The 24,277-nt window shown below is 27.2% G+C and overlaps 1 protein-coding gene across 2 annotated transcripts in view; it reads left to right on the top strand.

Annotated features, from left to right (window-relative positions):
- LOC114119635 (acid sphingomyelinase-like phosphodiesterase 3a) overlaps positions 1-24,277 on the top strand; it is a 209,323-nt gene that overhangs the window by 167,926 nt on the left and 17,120 nt on the right. For both annotated transcript variants that reach the window (XM_050198775.1, XM_050198776.1), the window contains 2 exons: positions 16,604-16,767; positions 17,762-17,945. In XM_050198775.1, the coding sequence (XP_050054732.1) occupies positions 16,604-16,767; positions 17,762-17,945 (348 nt within the window). The remainder of the gene's footprint in view (positions 1-16,603; positions 16,768-17,761; positions 17,946-24,277) is intronic.

Genomic DNA, 24,277 nt, shown 5'->3' on the forward strand with positions numbered 1-24,277 from the left:
TTTATAATTTTTAAACAATTTCCGACTTGAATTATACAATAATACTGTATTATATTGCATAATATCTCCATAGATGTAATTTGGAGAACTTTAGAGGCCTTTAATTCCTAAAAAAGTATTAGCACCCCAAAATTGTTTCATATTAATTTATATTTTAATAGTAATAGATATCCATAATCATTAGATAAAGCAAGCACCCTCAGTATTTTCATTGAAATTGTACCCCTACGATACGTGCTTGATAATATTCATTTTTAAGCATTTCCCTAGATTTACCTAACCATATTTACGCACATGCTTAACGTACGACTGTTATGATTATCCTACTTATATAACAGCGTAGTAGCACCAGCAGTGGGTTTGGAGTTATCGGGGAAATGTTATCCGAGGTTAGGGAACACGTAACACTGACCACGGTCGTTTATCAATTCGACGGCCGGTCCGCTAAAATCCAAACACCTCATCTAACCGTACAATAATAATAATTTAGTTTCTGTCACTCGACCTTTATTACGGCGTTTTTGCGATTATACACAGCCATCGTGTCGAAAATCTATCGCGCGATGCGTGCAGTGTACAGCTGCTGCTGGTCGTGCGCCTCGAGTTTATATAGATGTATATAGAGAACGCGACTTGATTTATTATAATTATTAGCTATATAATTCAAACTCGGTAACGATTGAACGACCCCGTCGTTCATAATACGTATTATGCGTGCAAGAGTTTATTTGTGTGTGTGTGTGTGTGTATTATACCTATACCTATTTTACTACTGTGTATTATATATATATATATATTATATACGTGTACGTTGCCTATATAATATATGATATACCTACCGCAAAACGTCTCGAAACACTTCACCTCGGGGAAAAGTAATGATATATAGGTATGCCTGGTACAGTATATTCGTATGTATATAGTAATAATATAATATAATAATATCGTACGGAGCGCGTGCGCTTAATAGTGCTCGCCGACGGTTTGTCTCGGTCGTAAATCGCGCGCTAGCTAGCCGTGAAACACGTGCGACGAGTGCTCGCATGCGTCCTATCGTCGTCGGACTCAATTGATTCACCGGTTTAAACGTCAGGCGCAAAGCACAAACGAAAAAAAAATCGGTTAAATATTTTTTACGATGACGATAAACGGCGTAAACAAGTTCGTAGAAATCGTGAAACTCGTGCCTGGTATATTGTTTCGAGACCTTTTGGTCGGCGCCGAAATCCGTATCGACGATCAGCAGTGCTGCAGACAGCCGTTGTTCGAATAAAAAAAAAAAAAAATTCCTTGTTTATCGATATTTTTCCACTAATCCCGACGTACCGGCGACACAATACATCATTATTGTACGATTGATACAATACAATATTACCATCATAACAAATAATATAGTATCGTTGTCGTTTCCTTTACAGTAATATACGAACTTTTAAATTAAATGAGAGGTGGATTTTTTTTTTTTTAAAAACATACATTTTCAAACAAAATTATTGTTTTTGAGATCAAATCTTATAAATAGATAATATTGTTAAAAATATGGTTCCAGCAAAATCCATAAATTATGACTCGTGTGCATATCAGTATTAGGTATATATCATGATGGCACCGTGGTCTTGGCTTGAGCCTTGTCTTCAATGAAGTGTTTTTCCAACGCGATGAATAAAAGGTCTAATTAAACAAGAGCATTTTAGTTTTTGAAAAATTTTTTATTATTATCTATTTTTCATTTTCTAATATAAGTCATATCATTTTTTTCTGATGATATTAATATATAATATAGTGTAGATAACAAAACTTATAAAAAAATTCAAATAAATAAATATACAGAAACTTAAGGTCAGTTAATTATTTACAGTATTATTTCATATTGTATTTTATACATAGATATTAAAAAATATAATAATATTCAATATAAATAATGACCGAACATATTTTTTTTTTCTATCACGGCGTGTTGTGTATGCAATTTTGATACACTATAAACTTAGTAAAATATTGTTTCTATTCCATTATAAATTAGGCCACATAATTTTAGTATGTTAATTACTAATACATAAAAAATGGTACAGATTGTGTAGGTAGTAATTGTATATATAATTTTTTTGATAAATCAATTAAATACAATTTAAACTAGTGGAAAATATTAAAAATGTGAAAGAACCGTTAAGTAAAAAATACTAAACAAACACTAAAACAATCATAATATACTATGACCATGTTATTAATAAAATAAAACATTATGATTTATTTTTAAGTTAATATATTGTTATTTGTTTATTATTTATATTATTATTACTATTTTTTTTTTTTTTTTATTATTGAACTATTTATTTATTTATGTCCAGTGTTGTTTGTGTTCTTTGAGCTTAAACATTTTTATATTCCTACAATTCATCCGAAAATTACTCATATTTTAAGCTTGTCATTGACTATTCACAACTTTAGTTTGTATAATTCATTATCAACGCTAGTATCGTTATATTCTACCATACATTAGGTCATTAAGATAAGAAACAAACTTTATGTCATCGTATCAGTAGTGATTTAACTTAAAATAATTCGTAAATCACTTTAAACATTATATAGTATTAAGTGTAGAAGAACCATGAGCAAAAGAAATATTAAGACTTTCTTGACTCGCCGCCGGATTATTATCAACACTAATAATAAGCTGATGTGGCATAAAAGATCTAAAGACATATTATCATAGAATTAGACTGCTAAGTAAATGGTTCGTAGATTAATCGTTTAATGTCTTATCCATTTAATTTACCAACACCAACAACGACGTCGAAAACATAATATATAATATAATATAATGCACAACACTGTGACATCTTGCCAAAATTAGGGAATAAGATATTCAGGATTTTAACCAATACAGTTTATTATAGTGTTAAATAGTTTAAAATTCTTATCTCACCAACTCTATTACAAAGACGAGTCTTTGTAAATTCTAATGAGTCGAAAACATACCATATTATATTTTATATTAAATAAGCAATATTTTTTTTTACACTATAGTTTTAAAATAAAAAAAAAAAATAAAAAATACCACCATCTGAAGCAGAAAATTCTCGGTTTTAACAATATTTAGTGTTAAGGAGAGATGGAAAAAACCACCAACCCACAAATAACAAACCCACGGAAATGAGGAAAACAGACCCTCACATATAGATATTTCGAACACATGTGTCTTGCTTCTCCTGTGTTGGAATTTCTGCGATTTTTAATAGTAGATACCTACCGTTTTTTCTTTTAATTTATTCACGATATATTACGACAAATGTTTTGTTTTATTTTTTCATGTGTACTGTTCACGATACATTTGTTTAATGTACACTAAATATGTAAGCGCAGTTCATATTCAGTCAACCTTGATGCATTGTTTTTGGACATCACGATCGTTTGAATAATGCATTATACGTACACCGAGAGTAATGGCGTGCATTCAAGTGTTTGACAGTAAAAATTTAAATATTAATTTCAGTTGTCTTTAATTATCTATAAAAATACACGAAACTCAGTGTTATGCTTGATGTTCTTTATTCAAATATTTTTCTCGTGTATAACGTGTTTTTTTTTATTTCATTACAATTCTGCCTGAAGTATAAAATATAAAGTTTAGACCTAAAAATCCATTGTAAGGAACACTATAAAATCCATCAAACACTTAATATATAATATATATTTATAGGTGCGTTTGTTATATGTTTAATGAAGTCTATAAATTTAATATAGTTTTATCTAATGAATCGTCATCAATAAAAGATTTGTTTTTCAAACTTGTAATTATCTAATAATATTTTATATGCATAAATAATTAAAACAATATTATATAATATTAGTATTTTGAAAAAGATTGCGTTTTTTGTTTCAATAAGTGATAAAAAAGAAATTCATGTTATATAATATAAATAATTCCACTAATTTATTTTTGTATACATTCTGTACTTAACTTTCGTTTGATCCGTATCGAACGCTTTTTATTCAGAAAATTTTAGTGCTTATCACATTTCAATTGAAAACTTTTTAATTTCTACAAAACCGTCGTCGATAGTATTGTCCGTTTAAATAACTTGAACATTTTAAATTCTTTGGAATCAGAAATATAACACGTTTTCCCTAACAAAAGATCGATCTTGAAGTATTTAAATAAATACTTTGAATCAGAATGCTCGATACTTACACACAATCTCTGTTAACAGTAATGATTATATTGTTTGATATAATTTTCTTAACGAAAATTCTCTGAATTCAAAGTGGAACGCATTTGTTGGGCTGTGAAATAGGTGCGTACGATCGAAATAACGAAACGTTGGATTTTCAAACATTTTAGTATTTCCACCGGCAGACGTCTTACGTACTTACCTCTCGTGTACATTACACGCACGTATGGTGTACATGCTTTTGAGCTCTCTATCCATAATCGGGGGTCGAGATCATAATAAAGGCATTTATTTGGGATCGACTAAATAAGACTTGCACACATACACGCCCGAGTACTGTAGACGTGTTGCAACTGAGCGATATTCCGGGGATAGGCGCGAATGGGGTTGGCGGGGCGATAATTCGACGTATTTCCTTCGATATAACAATAATCGTGTCGGTGCCTAGCCGTACGTAAGCCATTATATTCGTCAGTTGCCACCTGCTTTATCTGTTGTCCGTGTTTAAAGCTCATCAACCGTGTTCTACGACGGCGCTTTTGTGTTTGACGAGTGTGTGTGTGTGTGTGTATACTTTCTTTTCTTTTTTTTTCATTCCAAATGTATTTCGTTATTTGCTTAAAACTCCAAGCCATTGTTATACGGTTGTACAAGGTGATCCGTTCAAATGTTTATACTCATATAGAGTATTTTAAGTTACGATTTATAACTAATAAACTACTGTTTGTTTAAAACTGTATAAAATATTCTGCTTCAGAATACGAAATTAAAAATGTTTGTTGGCTTAAAAACAAAAACCTTACAATTGAAAATTTAGTTTTGAAATTACATTTATTAAATTATATATAAGATTAAAAATTTTTTAATAAAATCCAAACTTTTCTGACTAATGACCGTAGACATTTCAAGCAATCTTCTGTAAAATATGTAAAACCACTGTGGAGTGAAATAAATGACTTTCAGGTCTTTTCGTTTGATATTATATATTATTTCTATTTTCATCGTCATCGTCGTGTTAATTTTGTGTTTAGTAGATTGTTCAAAGCATCACGAAATACAACCACAGCTATAGGTAAGGGGGTGGATAAATGAATGAACATCGTTGAGACAGTATTCATTTGGATACGAAAAAGATAAAATGTGTTGGACCAAGTAAAAAAAAAAAAAAAACAATTAAAAGTGCAACATAAAATTATCGAGTCAGTGATAGATAGCATGATATATATTGTATATTCACTAGCAGATGATAATGTAACTATAAGCAATAATACATTATTTACAGCTATATTTCGACATAGTATATAATGTATACCCGAAAAACAAATAATATTTTAAATAAAATAAAATAAAATAAATAAAAATGGCTAACCAAAAATAATGTGTAAATTCAAGCAACGAAACAAGGTCATCCAAACGCAAATAGTTTATTGTTTTTACATAATATTCTATAGGTATAAAATCCGGAGCGTTATAAACATGACATTATAGCGTTTTATGTTCACTACATTCTATCGTGATAATAAATCGCTATATGTAAATATAATTATTATTTTTGCATACAAGAGGACGTTTACAGCTTTATTATTACTTTTAAAGTAGAATTATATTCTAGGTATATTATACTAAGTACATATTTTTATAGATCACAATATATAATATAACAGACATTACGATGTACGTAATATACGTTAATATACGTATTAAATGATTTAAAAAGGTTATATTTAGATGCTGTTAAGATTGTAATTTATTGTACATTAAAATATAATAATATGCAATATATGATTTTTTTTTGTCAAGACAAAAATATCCTAATATAGTCAAGTAGAAACATGATGTTTTATGTATATATACGTTTGAGTAATTTATTAGAAAAAATATTGAATGAAATTGACAGCTTAAAGAGACAAATATTGATTATAATAAATTTTAGTGAGCAAAATATAACATTTATTTATAATACTGGATTGTATTGTACCTACTTTGCGATACTAATAATGTCGTAGATTTTAAACGTACCATATCTTTACATTGGGCAATATTATCTAAACGATTATGACTCTCATCAAGAATTTACATAATGTATTTTCTAACTGTCTAGCATCATTCTATGTTAGAAATTTACTTCGTATATATTCATATATTTGCCACTTATTTTGTAAAGAAAATACACTCGATGATCCTTCACTTTAAATATCAATGCTCTAAGGACACACCACTTTAAAGAAGTTATTTGTGGACTTATAAAACGTTCAACTTCCATTTTACATATCTCATTGAGATTGAGTTTTTAAATCTTGAAGTAAAGTTTTCAAATAAAATACGACGATGATTCGTATAATATGTATTTTAAATAAAATTAATATGCACGTTAGGTTGGCTTATTTTAATACAACCAATTTATTGAATTAATTTATGTAAATATTTTAAAAGTTAAATCGCTTATTGCTAAGGAATATTCAAATTCTTAAATATTGATAGTGTAGGTATGTTTTGAAGTTAAGGCAGAGAGTAAGTCAAAGAAACTAGTATTCACTTTCTTTAAGTTTATATGTTTTGTTTTATAGTATTACCTATATATTGTGTTAATATTTTATTATTAAAGGTACTATATAATAAATATTTAAAACACGTACTATTTTCCATATTATTTATTATAATATATTAAATCAAAAAGAACTTACTTAAAACGTCATTTTTAAAAAAAAAAAAAATGGTAACGCTGTAACATTTGGTATAGTGTATGACGAACAACTATAAGGAAAAAATATCTTTAATATCTTCGCCCTAACGTATAGCAACACTCGTAACTTACAAAAATAAGAGTGTTCTCTTATATACTTAACATTAATATTTATATTGATATAACCATTTCCTAAATTGTTTATCTTTAAAAGTATTATAAGCATTGTAAGGCTTTCTGTTTTTTTTCAATACATATTACACAACAAAACCGTGAGTATAAAAATTACGTGTATTGTATTCATTCGCAGTATTTTTATCTTTATACTCTTGTAGGGTTAAGCCCCGCATTTCACAAATTGAATGAATTGAATTAATCAATATTTTTTTATTTTATTTATCAGCAGTTCATCATGTTATTTTTATAAAAATATAATTTTTTTTGATAATAAATAAATACTTAACACTATTTTTCTGGAAAAAAATCCTAATACATTGGCAGTCTGTGAATGCACCAATAAAATAGTTGAGTAGTAGGTAAGTAAAGTCATCCTTGAAGGAATAAACGAGTTTTCTTTTTTATTATTGCAAATAGACATAAAATCCAAAACTTATCGCTGACAGAAAGTTGAGTTTTTAATGAGATAATTTAGTAAGCAACTTTTTTTATAGTGTCCTTATTTTAATTTAAGTGAAGTCAGTCGTAGAGTTATTGGTTCAGAAATTATGTGTATTTTAGAACGGTATTAAAACTAGAAAAGTTTCACGTGGCACCTATCTTGATTATAAATCGAACAAATACGCCGTAAGAATACTTCTGAAATACCGAGAAATTTTCCAACGTCAGTAAAGTTTATTTGAATTTATTCTGATCTACATCACCGAGTGATCATAACTTTGTTATTGTTAAAAATATTACATAACATTTATGAGATACCAGGAAAACAGATGCTTGTTTATCTATATTTTCATTATTATCGTCAAGTAATAAAAACATTTGAATTGTTAACATATTTTGTTAACATCGTAATATTGTATAAATTATTATTTTAGATTATTATGTTTAACACCTATTAAAATTTAAATATGCAATTAATATACATAATAAATTATAGGATTAAAATAAAAATATTTTTATAAAAATTAAATGCTAAGAACAGATGACCAGTGTAACCGTTGGTTTCTATTTAACAAAATATTAAGCCTATTCAATTTAAGAGTATAATAATTATAATATAACGCAACATAAAATAATATACCAATGAAGGCATTTTCACCCTCTCTCTCTCTCTATTTCTCTTTTTATATCAAATCAAGTGAATTACGATAATCATTTAAGAATCTATTGTAAATTTAACATTTATTTTTCACAAAATAATCACTCTATTGTGCCAAACCTCTTAAAGGTTGACAATAGAGCTTTGAACAATACGAACTCTGTTTTATGTATAGGCTTGTAGTACCCCGGCAAATTGAATGTACACGTCATATTCTAGCGAATCCTTTGGACGTCAAAAGTACCTAACATCAGTTGTTCCCCAATGTCAAAAGGATAACAGCATTAAACGGATGATTACTGGTAGAGAGTTAAGCTCGTTTTTTATCTTTGCAGAAGGATTAAATAAAAAATTGAAACACATCATTACTTTGAGATAGCACTGTCAATTATTTTATTTTTTGTACAGTTCTCTTTTTCTTTAGTTATTTTTAAGTCGCGTTGAATTTTTTGTTAGCCAATTTCCGTCATCAAAAAAGAAAAAAAACTGATCATCTCTATGTGTTATCTAAATTAAAATGTTTGTTATATCTTATATTGTCGTACAAATCATTGTCAGCCAATTTCATTATAATTTATTTAACATCTATAATTTGAATGGTATAATAATCCTAAAAAAATGAAATTAATTTTCCATAAATTATAATTTTTGTTTTTTTAAAGATAAACCTTAGGATCTAGGCTATTAGGGGTAAAATTTTCATATCAATTATTATACTTTTAACTATAAATATATAATAGATATAATAATAGTTAAACACCAATTAAATTATACTTGTTTATACAATTTCATTATTTTTTTTTCATTTTATATAGGTATGTTAACGCGAAAATCATCTATGTATAAAACTACTTTCGTGCATATCAGTAAAATGTAAAATTCAAATTTATAATATTTTTCACAAAAACGTAGTTTGAATTTGCACGAAACGATTGGTGCAAACGAATAATTTCGTCTTTATGTGCACATGCGAGTATAATATGGTAAAAAAATAAACTTTTAGACATATAATATACATACAACTCTATTTATACATATTTTATGTGCATGTATATTGTATACATGGTGTACCTTCGTCTGTATTGTTAATAATATAATTCGAGGAATACTTTATACTTTTTAAAGGATATTTTACGAACATTTTTGTATTTTTGTTCGAATGAATGTGTAATTTAATTTCTTTTAGAGTTACGCTAACAATGTGTTCCTCGTCTTACGAAATTGGCAACAAGCACCGATCATTTAGTTTCCTTAGCTATCGTATTTCAAACATTCTTCTTGACATTGCATTTTGTTTGACGCCAACAAACATGTTTGCTTTTGACAATTTAATCTCGACAAAAAATATCTCAATAATTTGAAACAGGAACACATACATTCACTTACTGTAAAGCATGTACAAATCATACATTAGTATAAAATAAATAAAATACTAGGTAATATACTATTATAATATACTCGTATTCATTAACTTGGTAATTTATTTTATTAATCTATATATTGATAAAATTCATTAATTATATTTATATACGAGTGAAATAATGTAACTAATTAGATGATTAGTAAACTAATTATATTATAAATATACATGTATATTTTTTTTTATAGGTCAAGACATACTAGCCATACTATATAATATATACACACCCAAAAATTATTTTCGTAGGATAAAACAAAGACAAACTTTAACTTTTTTCAGACGGGTATTATTATCGTTTGTTGGTTTTAAAAATTTGATTAACCTCAAGTTTTATACTCAAACATTTTCTATATTTTTATACCTTTTTTCGTTGATAGCGTTAACGTCACCTATCCTTTTAAGACACAGCTCACTCTTTGACACTATAGGAAACCCTAACTTTTACTAATTTGGTTAGTTAGATTGAGTAAAAAAAATGTTAATAAATTCAATTACAAAATTAAATGTATAAATTATGTATTTGATATCAATCAAGTAAAATACTACAAATAATGGTTACATTTTACTAATATTTGTACAATATCGATTATTCAAATCACATACAATATCGTGTGACGTTCACAAAAGCTATTATTATGAGAATAAAAACCAAAATTTCAATTAAATTTCGTTTTAATGACTGTTTACTATAGTAAAATCACTTAGTCATATTATGAACTATAATACATAATAAAATATGATATATATTTATACGTATTTATATTATGCTTACAATAGAATAAGTTACACTTTATGATAGATACGTGACCACCGCAATAATCTTCGATCGATTTTGAGCATACCATTTGTTTTTATTTTCGTTGGAAAATTTCTAACGTAACTCGATAAGACTTAAAACGCAAAAACCTAAAAAAATAAAAAGTATATATTATGTATAAGCCAACATTATTCGAGAACGATATCTATGTCAAAGTCGATGGCGGTGGCCTATGAATTATTTATTTTAACAGCGAAATAATGCACTCGTGTCATTATTGCTGTCGGGCGAGAGCTAGTTATATGTATTGTTGTGCACTGCGTAGTCTATAACATAATAATATCGTGTGGCTCGGCGGCGGCGGTAGCGCGAAAAGCTCGTTTGGAAGTCGACCGCGCGACAAAAACTAATAACGTTACCATAACTTACCAGCTCTGCGCACAACCAACCGGCACACATTCACATTCGTATTATTGCTATTATTTGCTTGAAATAAATGAAAAAAAGTACAATGACCTTCAATTAAACTGCGATTACTTATAATATATATAACACGTGTGCGTGTGTGTGTTTGCATAGTATAAATGTCCACGAATACATTCTCCAATGCGTGCTACTAATGAAACGAGCTCACGAAATTGTTATCCCGAAGATTCGTTTCGGCAAATTGTCATGATCTTCTTTGGTCGTCGCATTTATGTGCTGCGTACGTAGACGCTTGTATTATTTCCAAAAAAAAAAACCACAATTGTCGTAATATTTTTTTTTTTTATCGTAGCTTGAAACGTGCGAAATCACAAAGTGACGAAAGAACTGCGATTGAAAGTCACGACTAGTCGAGAAAATGTTTTCTTCTCTTCATTCGCTCTGGTACCTTTGTACATTTGTACGCCCACGCACGTCTTTGACGGGCCATTGCTTCTAAATAAGAGGCGAGGCGATCGCTCGTGGTTTTAGGGGTGAGTTTATTTTTTTGTGAGTAGGTGGTTGGGACTGGTGGTTTATTGTTTGAAGTCTAAATGGTACTTGCAACTATTCAACTATGTTATATCGAATGTCTTTATGATCAGTTTTCAATAAGTTATATATATATATATATATATATATAAATAATTATTATTTAAAAAAAACTTTCATCATAACATAATATTATGATTGTGCAACGAATAAAAATCGAATTTATACGGGAGTGAACGGTGTGTTCAAATGTATATATATATATATTGTTATTGATAAACATTTATTGTATAAAATGGATTTGTGGTCTGATGGAAGAAGATTCCTAGAATTTTTTTATCCAAAATAAACATCTAGTTTTTTTGTTAAAATTGCGCCCCTGCGTATAAACACGCGTTATAGAAATATAGACGTACAGCTCTATAACTGCTGATATCAATCGATTTTATACAAAATAAACTTATTTTAAAAATAAACGTGAGTGATAAAAATTTAACGCATTTCTTCGCAGATAAATATTTATTTTATACTTTAATCTGATTGTATTTTTGATAATGTGCAAAAATGACGTACAGACACCTGGGGAGCAATCAGTGTCCACTACGAATAGTTAGTTAGACACGCAAGAACCGAAATAGTAAAAATAATACGTATCCAAATATCACGATCGGGAAAATGTGTAATTTCCAATTGTTTTCTTTAATAATAAAATAAAATTCTTATTTTTGAATTTCTATATTTATACTTAGGGAACCTATACATATACTTTAGCAACAATATCAATTTCTAAATTTTTACCATATATTTTCCTATAAATTGTTAAGCGGCGAATTTTTTTTCAAATTCTGATGTACGAATATCTCAATCGAAATTCAGATTTGTTATTTTTTGTATAAAAATATAACAAATTTAAATTAGGGTTTTCGTATTATTACGTGGAATACTTAAAAATTCTAAAAATAAGAACTTGAATAAATTATTCATTCAAAGAAAACATGGTGGTGTGTTCGCCTGATTAGGTTAAGTTTGGACACGATAAAATACAAATCGAATAAAAAAAAATGGTAAAATTGATGACAACAAGACATTGCGTGTGCTGTGGAAAAGATCGGACGTGGTCGTAGCCTTTAAATATTATCGGAGGGCACGATGAAAGTTAAAAAAAAAAAAGCATACATCATTCACGGCAGTATATCCCGTGTGAATTGTGTAGGTTTATTCGGTCATCTCGCTCATATTCGTGTATTACATATTTTAGATGAAACGTTAATATGTTTTCCACTCACTTTACATTATGGCATACATATTATATTGACAGTGCTGTGTACGGACACGGAAATAACTGTATGGTGACACGAAACTGGCAGGCTGTTTGTTGATCAGACATCGTCTTTAGACCGTTACGCATTCCCTGTGATTACTGGGATCTCTGACATACATATACTAACGTTTAATTTAATATAATCGAAGCAGGGTGCACAGGAATGCTGATTATCTAAGAAATCGGATCTAATATGATAGTTTTGAGTTTGAAATGTTAACCATTTCAATTTGTTGATAATCACAATATTCTAGAGTTCTAGACATATTATTATCATTTAATAACATGTATTAATAGATACAGTGGGACACATTAAACCAGTCATAAGTGTCCACTGCGAGCTTAAAAATATAGTTTTTGATTAAGTAAAAAAAAAATAAATTAAAAAAAAATACCTCAAGATATTTTTTAAAAAGGAACGTATGTGTTTTCAAAAACACAATAAATACTGCAAGTGAAAAATACTTACGGTAAAATCTAACCTAACCCTGCAAAGTAATATATTAAATTATTGACTTATTCCTTGTATGTAGAAGTTCGTAAACGTCCGTTATTCGTTCGGTGCTGTCAACGCTACACCATACATTATTATAATTTATAATGCGCGAGGGTTTACAACGTCGTAATGTTAAACTATATATTATATTATATGAACGGATATCGATGTAACATTGTGCCACTGTGAATCGTTTATTATTTTACACTATTATTTTCTCGTACACTATTACTACAATCCTACGTCGTGTTAAAATAAAAATAAAAAATGAAAACTCGAAATATTAAAACACATGATTATAATATTATATGAGTGGGTTACTAAAACAGAATGGTGCAATGATTATTTCAATATGAATATAGATAAATCAATCACAACTGCATGTCGTAAAAACTAAAAAATTACAAGTGCATTTTTGTATTATGTTTGAATACGTGAACCTTTTCTTTAGAATGAAAATCGGAATTAAGGTTTGCACTCAGTAATTTCCTGGAAGGGGAATATTCTCGGAGATTTCAAGAGGATCACAGTTACGTTAAATTTTCTGGGAATACAAAAAATAAAGCGTGTATTTTTATATAATAAGTACTTTTAAAAAGTTTTAAGATAAATTATATTTTAAGATATTATTCACTATAATAGAGCTATTGCAACCATATCAAGATAAATAACATTCAGACAGTCAAATAAATGGGAATCGTTCCAATAATATGATTTTACTAGGTGTTATTGTTAAACCGAGTTGAACGCTGTCTACTCACTACTGTATAACTACAGAATATCTGTTTTTCTGTGGTGTAAATGATTGTACTACGTCAATTATCGCAAATTAAATTAATTCAAATTGTGGTAAAAATAAAAATATTGATTAACAAATATGAATACTGATTTATTTAAAATTTAAATTGTTCAAAAAATAATTGAATATTGGACCAGAAAAATTCTTTAGGTTTAAAGATCTGATTTAAAGATAATTAGTGGCTCAACCTTTAGTTTTGCAAGTATTTTGAAAGTTGTGTTACTACTGTTGGACGTTGATGGATCAAGAATATGGCAAAAATTCGTTTAAAATAATAATTATTATTATAATAAGACAATAAAGCTGAATGTCGATTTCCAAAACCTCTTCCGCCTAACCAACTCCATGACAATCTTGATTGTTGAATTTTTATTTTGCTTTATAATTCAATTTCGTCTTTTAGATTTATACATGATTTTCTTCAGTGGAGATTCTCAAACTGCACTCAAAATTACGTGAAACTCGCTTGCGTCAAAACACCCTTATAATAACGAATAATTGTAACGATATACCTTTTGAAATTTTGTGTGTTCCCACGGGGCTGCTGTCGACTACCTGAGTGTCCTCGCAAACTTATTTCGTCACCTCCAATTGTCGAAATATTATTATTACCATCGTTATCATCATCGTCACTATTATTATCATCATAATAATCGTCATCATCATCATCATCATCATTATAATCATAGCAAAGGATATCAGAAAAGCATCTTATTGTATAAGCCTTGGTTTTTTTTTTTTATCAAAAAATTCTTTATTTTCTGGACAACTTTCATAATTATTATTATCATAATATTACAATTCAATATTGTGTACGTTGTTACAATACATATTACGCAAAGTTTATTGGTGTCACGTAGTGGTATGTTGTCTTTTTTTTCCTTTGACAATACTACACTGCGTTACTACTCTGTTATTGTGTAACTAAAAACGTATTCAAAAGTTTTTGAAAACTTTTGAATATATGTACCTCGCTTACAAAATAGTATATATTAACCAACTGAAATCATTAACCTAGTCTAGTAGGTCATCTATAAAACAGTAATAATATTATTGTTTTTGAGATTATAGTTAAAAAAAAAAAAAATAAGAAACTTTTTCTATTAGGTCTTCATAATATTTATTTGTGTGAAATGACGTTTTTTTTTAATTTAAACATAAAAAACAAATTGCTCGTACCTATAGTTTTATTTTTATTAATTTCACATACATAATTTTGAGACAATATTTTTTTAATGTCAAAAAAAAAAAAAAATAATAATAATAATTATACTTTTTAGTTGGTACACCGATAGAAGGTTTTTGCTCTTTGTGCCAGATAAATAAAACATTATATAATTATAAACTTTATATTAGATAATGCAGTGCTAGCACATTTAATTTACTCGTAATACGAAAAAAACATACTTGTAAAATATTCAAACCTTTTTTTATGAGATGAAATATCTGTTTTTATTTTTTTATTAATTATTATAATCAAACTTTACTTCTTTTGAACCACGTATACGTGGTGTATGAGTCACAATTTGAAATTCGGAGTTTTTTTCTATTATTATTAATATAATTTTGTACTGTACATGAGTTATGGTATCATTGACAATAGCCATCAAAAAAACTTTATAGGTGTGTCCGCTTGAATGTTTTCCAGCTAACGTACTATACCGTAGGTACCTATAACGTGTATTTCATGAAGCTTTTTTTTTTTTTGTTGTTACAAGTCGGCTAATATAGTGTTACAAATTATAATCGAATTACGATCTTATCATATTTTCTTCATTCAGGTCACAAAGGTTGACAATCGATAACGACATATTTACTCCACACACAGAAATTCATGTGTTTATAAATAGTATTTAACGAATTTAAAATTTCCGTGTGAAAGTACAGTTTACTCGTGCAGCTAAATATTCAGATAACAGTGATCTCTTGATTTAACGTTGCTGTAAAATTAGTTTGAAAAATATCATATTCACGAACTACGTGAATAAAAAGTTTACTCTAAAATATGAGAGCTTTAAACAATTTTTGGATTTAAAATATGATAATTTATAATTGGTGGTCTTTTATACATTCACGCAAAATTAATTTTAAAATAAATAAAAATAAATCAAAAAACGATATGAACTTATAATTGACAAACACTATAGCATATTATTTAAAAAGGTAACCTGATCATAAAAAAGAAACAATTTTATCAGAATTAATTATTTGTTTGAGCAACTAAACACCCAACTGATTAAAAAACAACCAACGAAATTATTTTACAACTCTAATATTTGACTATAATAATAGCAATAATTTAATAAACAATATTGTCTGCAAAAAAATTACTTTAAGTTATAAAAATTATTTTTACATTTTATTTATAAGCTGCTCTCATCATACATCAAAATAAACTAAAAACAAAACAATTAATACATACAATTCCGTTATGCTGTTCAATGCTTGTAGGTTACAATAGATAATTTCTATTCTTTTCATCTTTTTCATTATTTTTTTTAATCGCTATTAAATAAAACTTATTGTAATTAATTACAACATAATATTTATGAGCAGTTATAGTTATATTTTTAGCATCCAAGCATAATTTTTCGAGATAGTTAAAAAATAAAAACAAATTCAATCATTATTATGACTAAGACAATTTCGAATAAAAAAAATATATCTGTATAATGTATATATTTACACACTAATTAATACAATTTCATTTTTCTTTTCACAGGAGGTTATTATACAATCGAGCAAAAAGGAAATAAACTTAGAATAATCGCACTCAATTCAAATGCATTTTCCACCGTAGAAAGGCAGCGGAACGTGGTCAACCCAATAGAACAGCTCGAATGGTTGGAAAAAATCTTAATGAAATCAGTCATGAACAAAGAAACAGTGAGTAATACAATATTAATATTAAAAATAATTCAATATTAATGATTATTATAATTGAGAAGAAATCAAACAAAACAAGTTATGAAATTGAAATTAAAAATTGTTAAACTTAATAATATTACAATACAAAATCTTTTCTCAAAAGTCTTCAGTCAACAGTATGATGCTCACAAAATGTTTAAGCACAAAAAAAAATATTACCAGTAATTTATTAGTCATTTACTCCAGTATTGTAGCAGAAAAGTTATAAGATTATTGATTATTCTGATAAAACCTACGTGGTTCACAATTATTATAAAAATAACGTATACGTATGAAACGCAACATCGTTATAATAAGACTGACGTTTATGGGTTCGTTCAATATCTTTTCATCGAACTGAATTTTTCAAATATACGCCTTAAAAATACGCAATGTATATTTTAAATTAAACATAATAATATACACTATTGCTGCACCTTAAATGTATTTTATCAAAGACAAAGTCATACTGTTAGACCTTTATATATGTTTGAAATGAAAAACATCATATTGCATGTTATTTGTTAATACCCACACAAATTTCATATCAAGCATATGAGTAAGTTTATCGTCAAACTTTTATCGTCACGATGCTCGCATATTTTCCTTTTAATGAAAATCGTGATCAAATTTTTTGATCGAACTCGTTGAACGCTAATCGTAAAATTGAAGTTTTTACATTGCGTTTCAAAATTATTGTAGTTTTTGCGGTAAAAGTGCATCTATATATAAATTATTATATATTATCTATGATAGAATTAAACTTTCCGTGAAACACGATTACCGACTAGAAAAGAAAATTAAAAACTATAATACTTGATTACACGATGGCCTTTCGCATTTCACTCGATCGTAGATCCGAAATGCTATTAAGACCCCAAAGTGTACGACAATATTTTGATATCTTGCACCTATCCCAGTCTGTATGTATGTTCGTTCTATCAATGTAGTCTATTATTTGAACAATTCGCAGGTGTATCTGGTGAGCCATATGTGCCCGGGAGCCAACGAAAGAGACCAGGACGAGGCACCTACGTTCAAAGACGATTACAGTGCAAACTATTTGGAAATGATCCGGAAGTTTGCAAACATTATTGTTGGACAGTTTTGCGGTCATCTGCACTCCGACACGTTCCGAATCGTCTACGACCATAACAGTGAGTATAAAAATCTTATTTAATGAAATATCGCATCATCTTGTCGAGTGATGTTTGCTACGTTTACCATGCCAAAAATATTAAACGATTTTTTTTAATCTTTTAAATCCTCTCGATTCACCTAACTGAAAGTATACCTAAAAACACTTAATGCGATGATAACCTACCTCGGCTATAAGTAAAACTCGAGCATATTACACAGGGTGATCATTAATTTAACATTACATCTACTCGTTATATCGGCAAATGTTTTATGGTTTTTTTAGAACTATTCGAACAATAAGTTGTAATAATGAAGTACAATTAATCAATTTTTAATAGTGTATTGTAATGACTTATAAAACCACGTATATAAATATTAAATATATTTTCAATCGACTAATTAATCTGCTGGAAAAATGAATCATGTAGTAATAAAAGATTCGACATGAAAGTATTATATCATTACAGTATTGTACATATTTTGTACTTAGGGTCAACGAGGCGGTGAGTAGACAATATTGTAATCGCGATTTTATTATTGAATCACTGATATTTAATTATAAGGTACGTAAAAAAAAAACGTTCCGACCATATTATTAACATAATCGCTCTGGTGTATTATTCGTGTAATCCGCCCATTTCTCCATTTCTCCCCGAAAGACGTCGATAAAATAATGTTTTATTTTTATTTAAAGTATCACGTATTCACGTCATTAATATATGCTTTTTTTCTCTTTATGAATCGGAAAAACATTACAACGACGTATGAATCTATGTCAACTATATTCGAACTATTATATTAGTTTTCAAGATAATATTTGATTAAATACAATCAATACTGTAACATACTTCAAGAATAATTATAAAATATTTTACACTCGTGAAATGTTGAAAAAAATTGGAATTTCTTTTGATCCCTCACCGTCTCTAAATATTTTTTCAGAAGCAATGATTTTAATTAGTTATAACTTATAAATATTTAAAGTTAATAGGTACGATCAGAGTAGTCTACCCACATTTTTTAGGACGTCCCTTTGAAAGTCCAATAAACTTTAAATACTTAAAACTAATTAACTACTCTTTAGATATACAGTTTTTGTAAGTTCATAGAAAATAATATTCTACTTTGAAATATGATAGTAAAACGATATGCTATCATTCAAAAATAAAGGAAAAGAAATTGAATAATTATAACGATAAAAATTAAAATTAAAATTATTTTATTTTTTCAAAAACGTTATGTGGTTATGATTTCCAAATATTTAAAAGATATAATACTCGTATCAAAAACTTTAATACTTTTTAGATAATGAAAGTTTGTCAATAATATAGATCTGGCTAGTAAACTATTATTTTAACCAGTTTACAGTATAATTATAAACTAATGTGCATCTTTATTGAGGTAACGCATATTTCATTACTATTCGAGGGCGGCAGCTATTCGCAAGTACATCATAATATAATATTATATAAATACCAAATTATTAACATCATGCAGATGGATCTCGCAGGCATACCGATTTTATTTCAAGCGTATATAATATTATTATACAATGCAGATATCGATTAGCTGATTAGGGAAATTTGGTTATGAAGTCGGCGTATGCCCATGAAACGAACGCTGACACGCTAACTCTCTCTCAACCCCCCCCCAACCCACACAGTCGATTATAAATATAACCCACTATGTAAAATAATATCACGTTTGTATATGGGAGATGCAAATGAACCAATATCGGACTTTACACAATTGCGAATTTTTGGTAGGGGGGTATAGGAGGTTGAGTTTAAATAAGAATTCGCTTTTTAACTGTATGTGTATAAAAATACCATATTATAAAACAACATTAAATAAGAATTTAAAAAATAATAAAACAACGTTAAAAATTATAAATCATAGAATTCTATTGATGTGACACATCTGTGGAGAGTGATCCGTATCAAGATAATCTTTATCACCTCCTCTTAATGTTCAAACACTTCAAAATGTCAAATGCATTACTGCATCATACGGATTCTATTGTGAGTACACTACTTTGAAGGTGTCAATATGACGTTGTGACATTATTTTTCGATGTTACGTCGTGTTATTCTACAACTGTTGTCCAATTACATTTATCAATTCAATTGGCGTTTGAGCATCTCTTTGAGTGTGAGTAGACTATAGATCGTCAACTACTATTGTATCAAAGTTCAAGACTGGTAAAGAAGTGATGATTTTAATTTCTTCACAGTTCTTTTTTAATGCTAGAGAATTCCAAAACAACTGGGGAAAAAATATATAACTTATATTGAATATCAATTTCAAAAAAAAATTGTCTATTAAAAAAAATATATATAATAATATTATTAGCTCAAGTCTCAACTAAACATCTTAGCCAAAATTTTAAATTATTGTTAATATTTTTTTTTTATCTTGTATAGCCAAACTAAAAATGTCTGTACAAAATAGACAAGGAAATATCGTTCTGATGTTTGATAGGTAAATAGTGGGACTTTGTGATGTATGTGTTCAATTGTTTAAATACAATTATATATTATGTACGAAAAACGATTATGAGTGAATACGACCTGGGATATTACTTAGTATATTTCATGATAGTTTTATTAAAAGTATTGCAGAAGGTTTAACTAATTTTTACCTAAAACATTGCATTTTTAAATACCATTATATTATTATGTATGGAATATAATTATATACCTAAGCAAAACTTTTATGTCACAACAAATAATATGTTTGATCTTTAAAAAAATAGTGCTATCATTATTCATAGTTTATTACGTATTTAAACTTAAACTGACTTTTTTTGTTAAAAAAAAATGAATAAATAGATTTTTAATTTTCAGTATAAACTAATTATGAAGAACTTTGTATTCAGTTATTTAGTCTTAGCCATAAAAGTGGTACGTTTTATACATTTTTAACTTCTTGATTTTGGCAAATTTTGTCGGATTTTTTTTTTGTTCAAATTCAAATATTTATAAAAAAAAATATACTTATTAGTTTTAAACATTTAAATCCATAAAAACAACTTTTGTAGAATTTCATATTAAATTGTCAAGCATTTTGACCGAATGAAAGAAATTGTTTTCACATTTTTAAAAATATAACAAAAAAAAGTAGGCAAATAGGTTCAGTTGTACATTATGTGTCGAATAAATCATTATTATAGGTGTGTTCAATTTTAATTCAACGATTTATCATTATTATACGAAATAAGATTCTGAGTGGAAAAGTAATACCAGCCAATATCATCAAATGATATTTTTTTCGATAAAGCTATAAAATGCATTTATTTATTTTCAGTATTGATTTAATTTTCTCCAGAAATAATATTAGTGTTTAATTATTGTAATAATAAATATTTACAGTTTAATAGCATATTATATCAATTTATATAACACAAAATCTAATAATATATTTTTATAAATACCGTAGATACTAAAAATAGAATTATAGTACCTATAAATAAATAATATTATAAATCGAATATGTTATTGCGTATAGTAAAATCCATAATAATAAAAATACATAAAAGTTTAAGTTCCTACGAATAATATTTTTTAATTATAACAAAATAATTAACATATCGTTATTTATCGTTTTAATGAGTAATTTCGTAAAAATTGGAACTTAAAATGTCTATAAAATATAATTGTCTTTATACATTTTTTAGATTTTATGATTTCAGTATTAATTACTTATTTTGTATTAAATTTTTCTAACTTAAATATAAAAAAAAAGTTTTATGAATTTTAAACTACAAGATAATTTGATTTTTTTTTTTTTTTGAAATTTTGAAGAATTTCATCATTATTTTTTCATTAACTTAAATTAACATTAACTTCAAATGCATATAAAAAAAAATTGTGCCAATATATTTTTTAATATTTATATACAGATATAAAAATAACACCTTTTTTGTAATCTTTATTAAATTTTCAAGACTCAGCAAATAATTTTTGATTGGTATTTAAAGAAAAAAATTTAAATATCTCATGTCCATAATTAACTCAAAAAGAGTTTAAAAAATTAAATTTTTATCCGCTTAATGAAAATGATAATAAGCATAATAAGTATAAACATGTGATGAAAATTTTAAATATCTATTGTTAATTTTTTTTTAATACAATAAAAAAATTGAATTGGCTTTCCAGTAGAATTTTTTTCATATAATATTTAATATAGTGGTTGAAAAACTAATAAAAAATCTAAAATTACATTTTTAATTTTTAGGTAAAAAAACTAACATATTTATAAAGTTCTAACAACAAAATAATTTTCTAGTTTTCTCAAATTTCATAACTTTTATCAAAATGTGAACTTTCAACGCGAATAAAAATATATTGTGATTTGTGACTATAGAACATCTTGTGCGCTTATGCACAAAAAAAACACCTTGATAAAATCAATGCATTCATTCGTTCATCCTGCTCAGAATCTAAAATTTAAAATTTCGAATGCCTGAATAACTTAAAAAGAGACTAAATATTTTGAAAATTGTATCATATATAAAAAATTACCGTTTTAACGTTTGATCAAAGTCTCGATGAGTTTCTATCTACGTGTCGGATATAGTTATTTAAATAATATAATATCCTAATATACGTTTTTTTTATTAAACTCATTACGCAATATCGTACGTCATTGGAAACACATTGGAGTACGTGATAACTCTTGGGCCTAAAAATTGCAAATTAGCAGATTTCTCCCTCCTCCCTAATGAATATTAGAAGCTGGCCGACGGTTAATGCACATTATTCTACACATGTTTTTCGTGAGTGTTCACGACTACACCTTTGCGTTCACAAGGGATCGTTTGCATTCGTAGTCAATGTATTCTTTTAAACCCAATTCTATTCCGTCAAGTTCAGAGTCATATCATTTTTTGTCTATTTATTTTTTTTTGTTCAATAAAGAATAATTTAATCACTCAACCGTCACATATTCATTATTGGTAGCTGATACATTATCACACTACACACTCACGCAGCCATGTGAATAAATCATACGGTTATTCGTTTTTTAATTACAATTAAATATCAAAAATTGTTTGAGGTGAAATTGTTACTTAGAGGCTCCGAATGCAATGACGTACATACTTCAAACACTCATAAGAATTTAATTTCACTTTCCGGTATGATTTTTTTTTTTTAGTTCAAGTTTAAAAACATACAGAAAAACCTCCCAGTTAAATCAAATGTTCGATATAAAAAAAAAGTTTATGCATCTTTAACTACAAAATAATTTTAACATTTTTGTGATACTACCTACGCATTTTATTTGTTAAATTCTTAATTCTAAATTTAAACTTTATCTAATAAATATTGTGAATATAAATTTTGATGTTTATGGATTTATGAATAAATAATTAATTTTTTGCAACTTTGTATTTAATTTTCAATATTTTTATATAACAAATAATTTATCGCAAACATTTATTAAAATAATTTTAATTGCAAGTAAATATAAATAGCTCAAAAATAGTCGACAGTTTAAACATTTTATCATACATAAAAATATTCATTTAACTATTTTGAAAAAATATCAAGTATTAATGGTTGGTTATTTGTTTTGAGTTGGGTGCACAAAAAAAAAAACAAAATCGACTTTTATGAAAATTTCCATTTCCCTTTATATTTTTATTCCGTAGTTATTTCGAAAAATATTAGGAATTTTTGATTTTGACCTTTTTAAAAATAAATGAGATTCAATTTTCCATCCGAAATCACCCTCGACGTTTAAAATAGAAACATTTTATCGACTACTTATCGAGTATATACATACACAAAAAAATACATTAATCTTTCCTCTCGAGATCTAAAATATTGTTTGATAGGGTACAATGTGGTATGTATTAAAAATATGTACATATAGTACACCTATTGTGTTAAATATTAAATATACCTTTAGGTTAGAAAATATATACTTTTAAATTATGTAAAAGTACATCAAAGTAATATATAAACAATATAACTACACAACTGTTGGACAAAATTATTACTTATCACATTACAAACATTAAAGGGTAAAGTTTAAAATAAAAAAGTTCTAACGCCTTTGAAATGTGAAAGAAGAAAAGCAAACTTTTGGGGATGACACTAAATTAAATTTACTATATTAAAGGTGTGTATACTGTATACCTTCAATTTAATTATCAAAATATATTTTGACTTGCTCAATGAGTGCAAAACACGCACTTTACAGATACACCGAACAACTTAACATTATAATCTAACGAATAAAATTAGTCATTTTATGTAATATTTAAATGTTTAATAATATGAACCACGTAAAAAATACAACATTTTAAGATAAGGTTTGTTTTACCTTTTTCGACGTGAAGTAT

Source organism: Aphis gossypii, chromosome 1, assembly GCF_020184175.1.
Source record: "Aphis gossypii isolate Hap1 chromosome 1, ASM2018417v2, whole genome shotgun sequence".
Taxonomy (NCBI): Eukaryota; Metazoa; Arthropoda; class Insecta; order Hemiptera; family Aphididae; genus Aphis; species Aphis gossypii.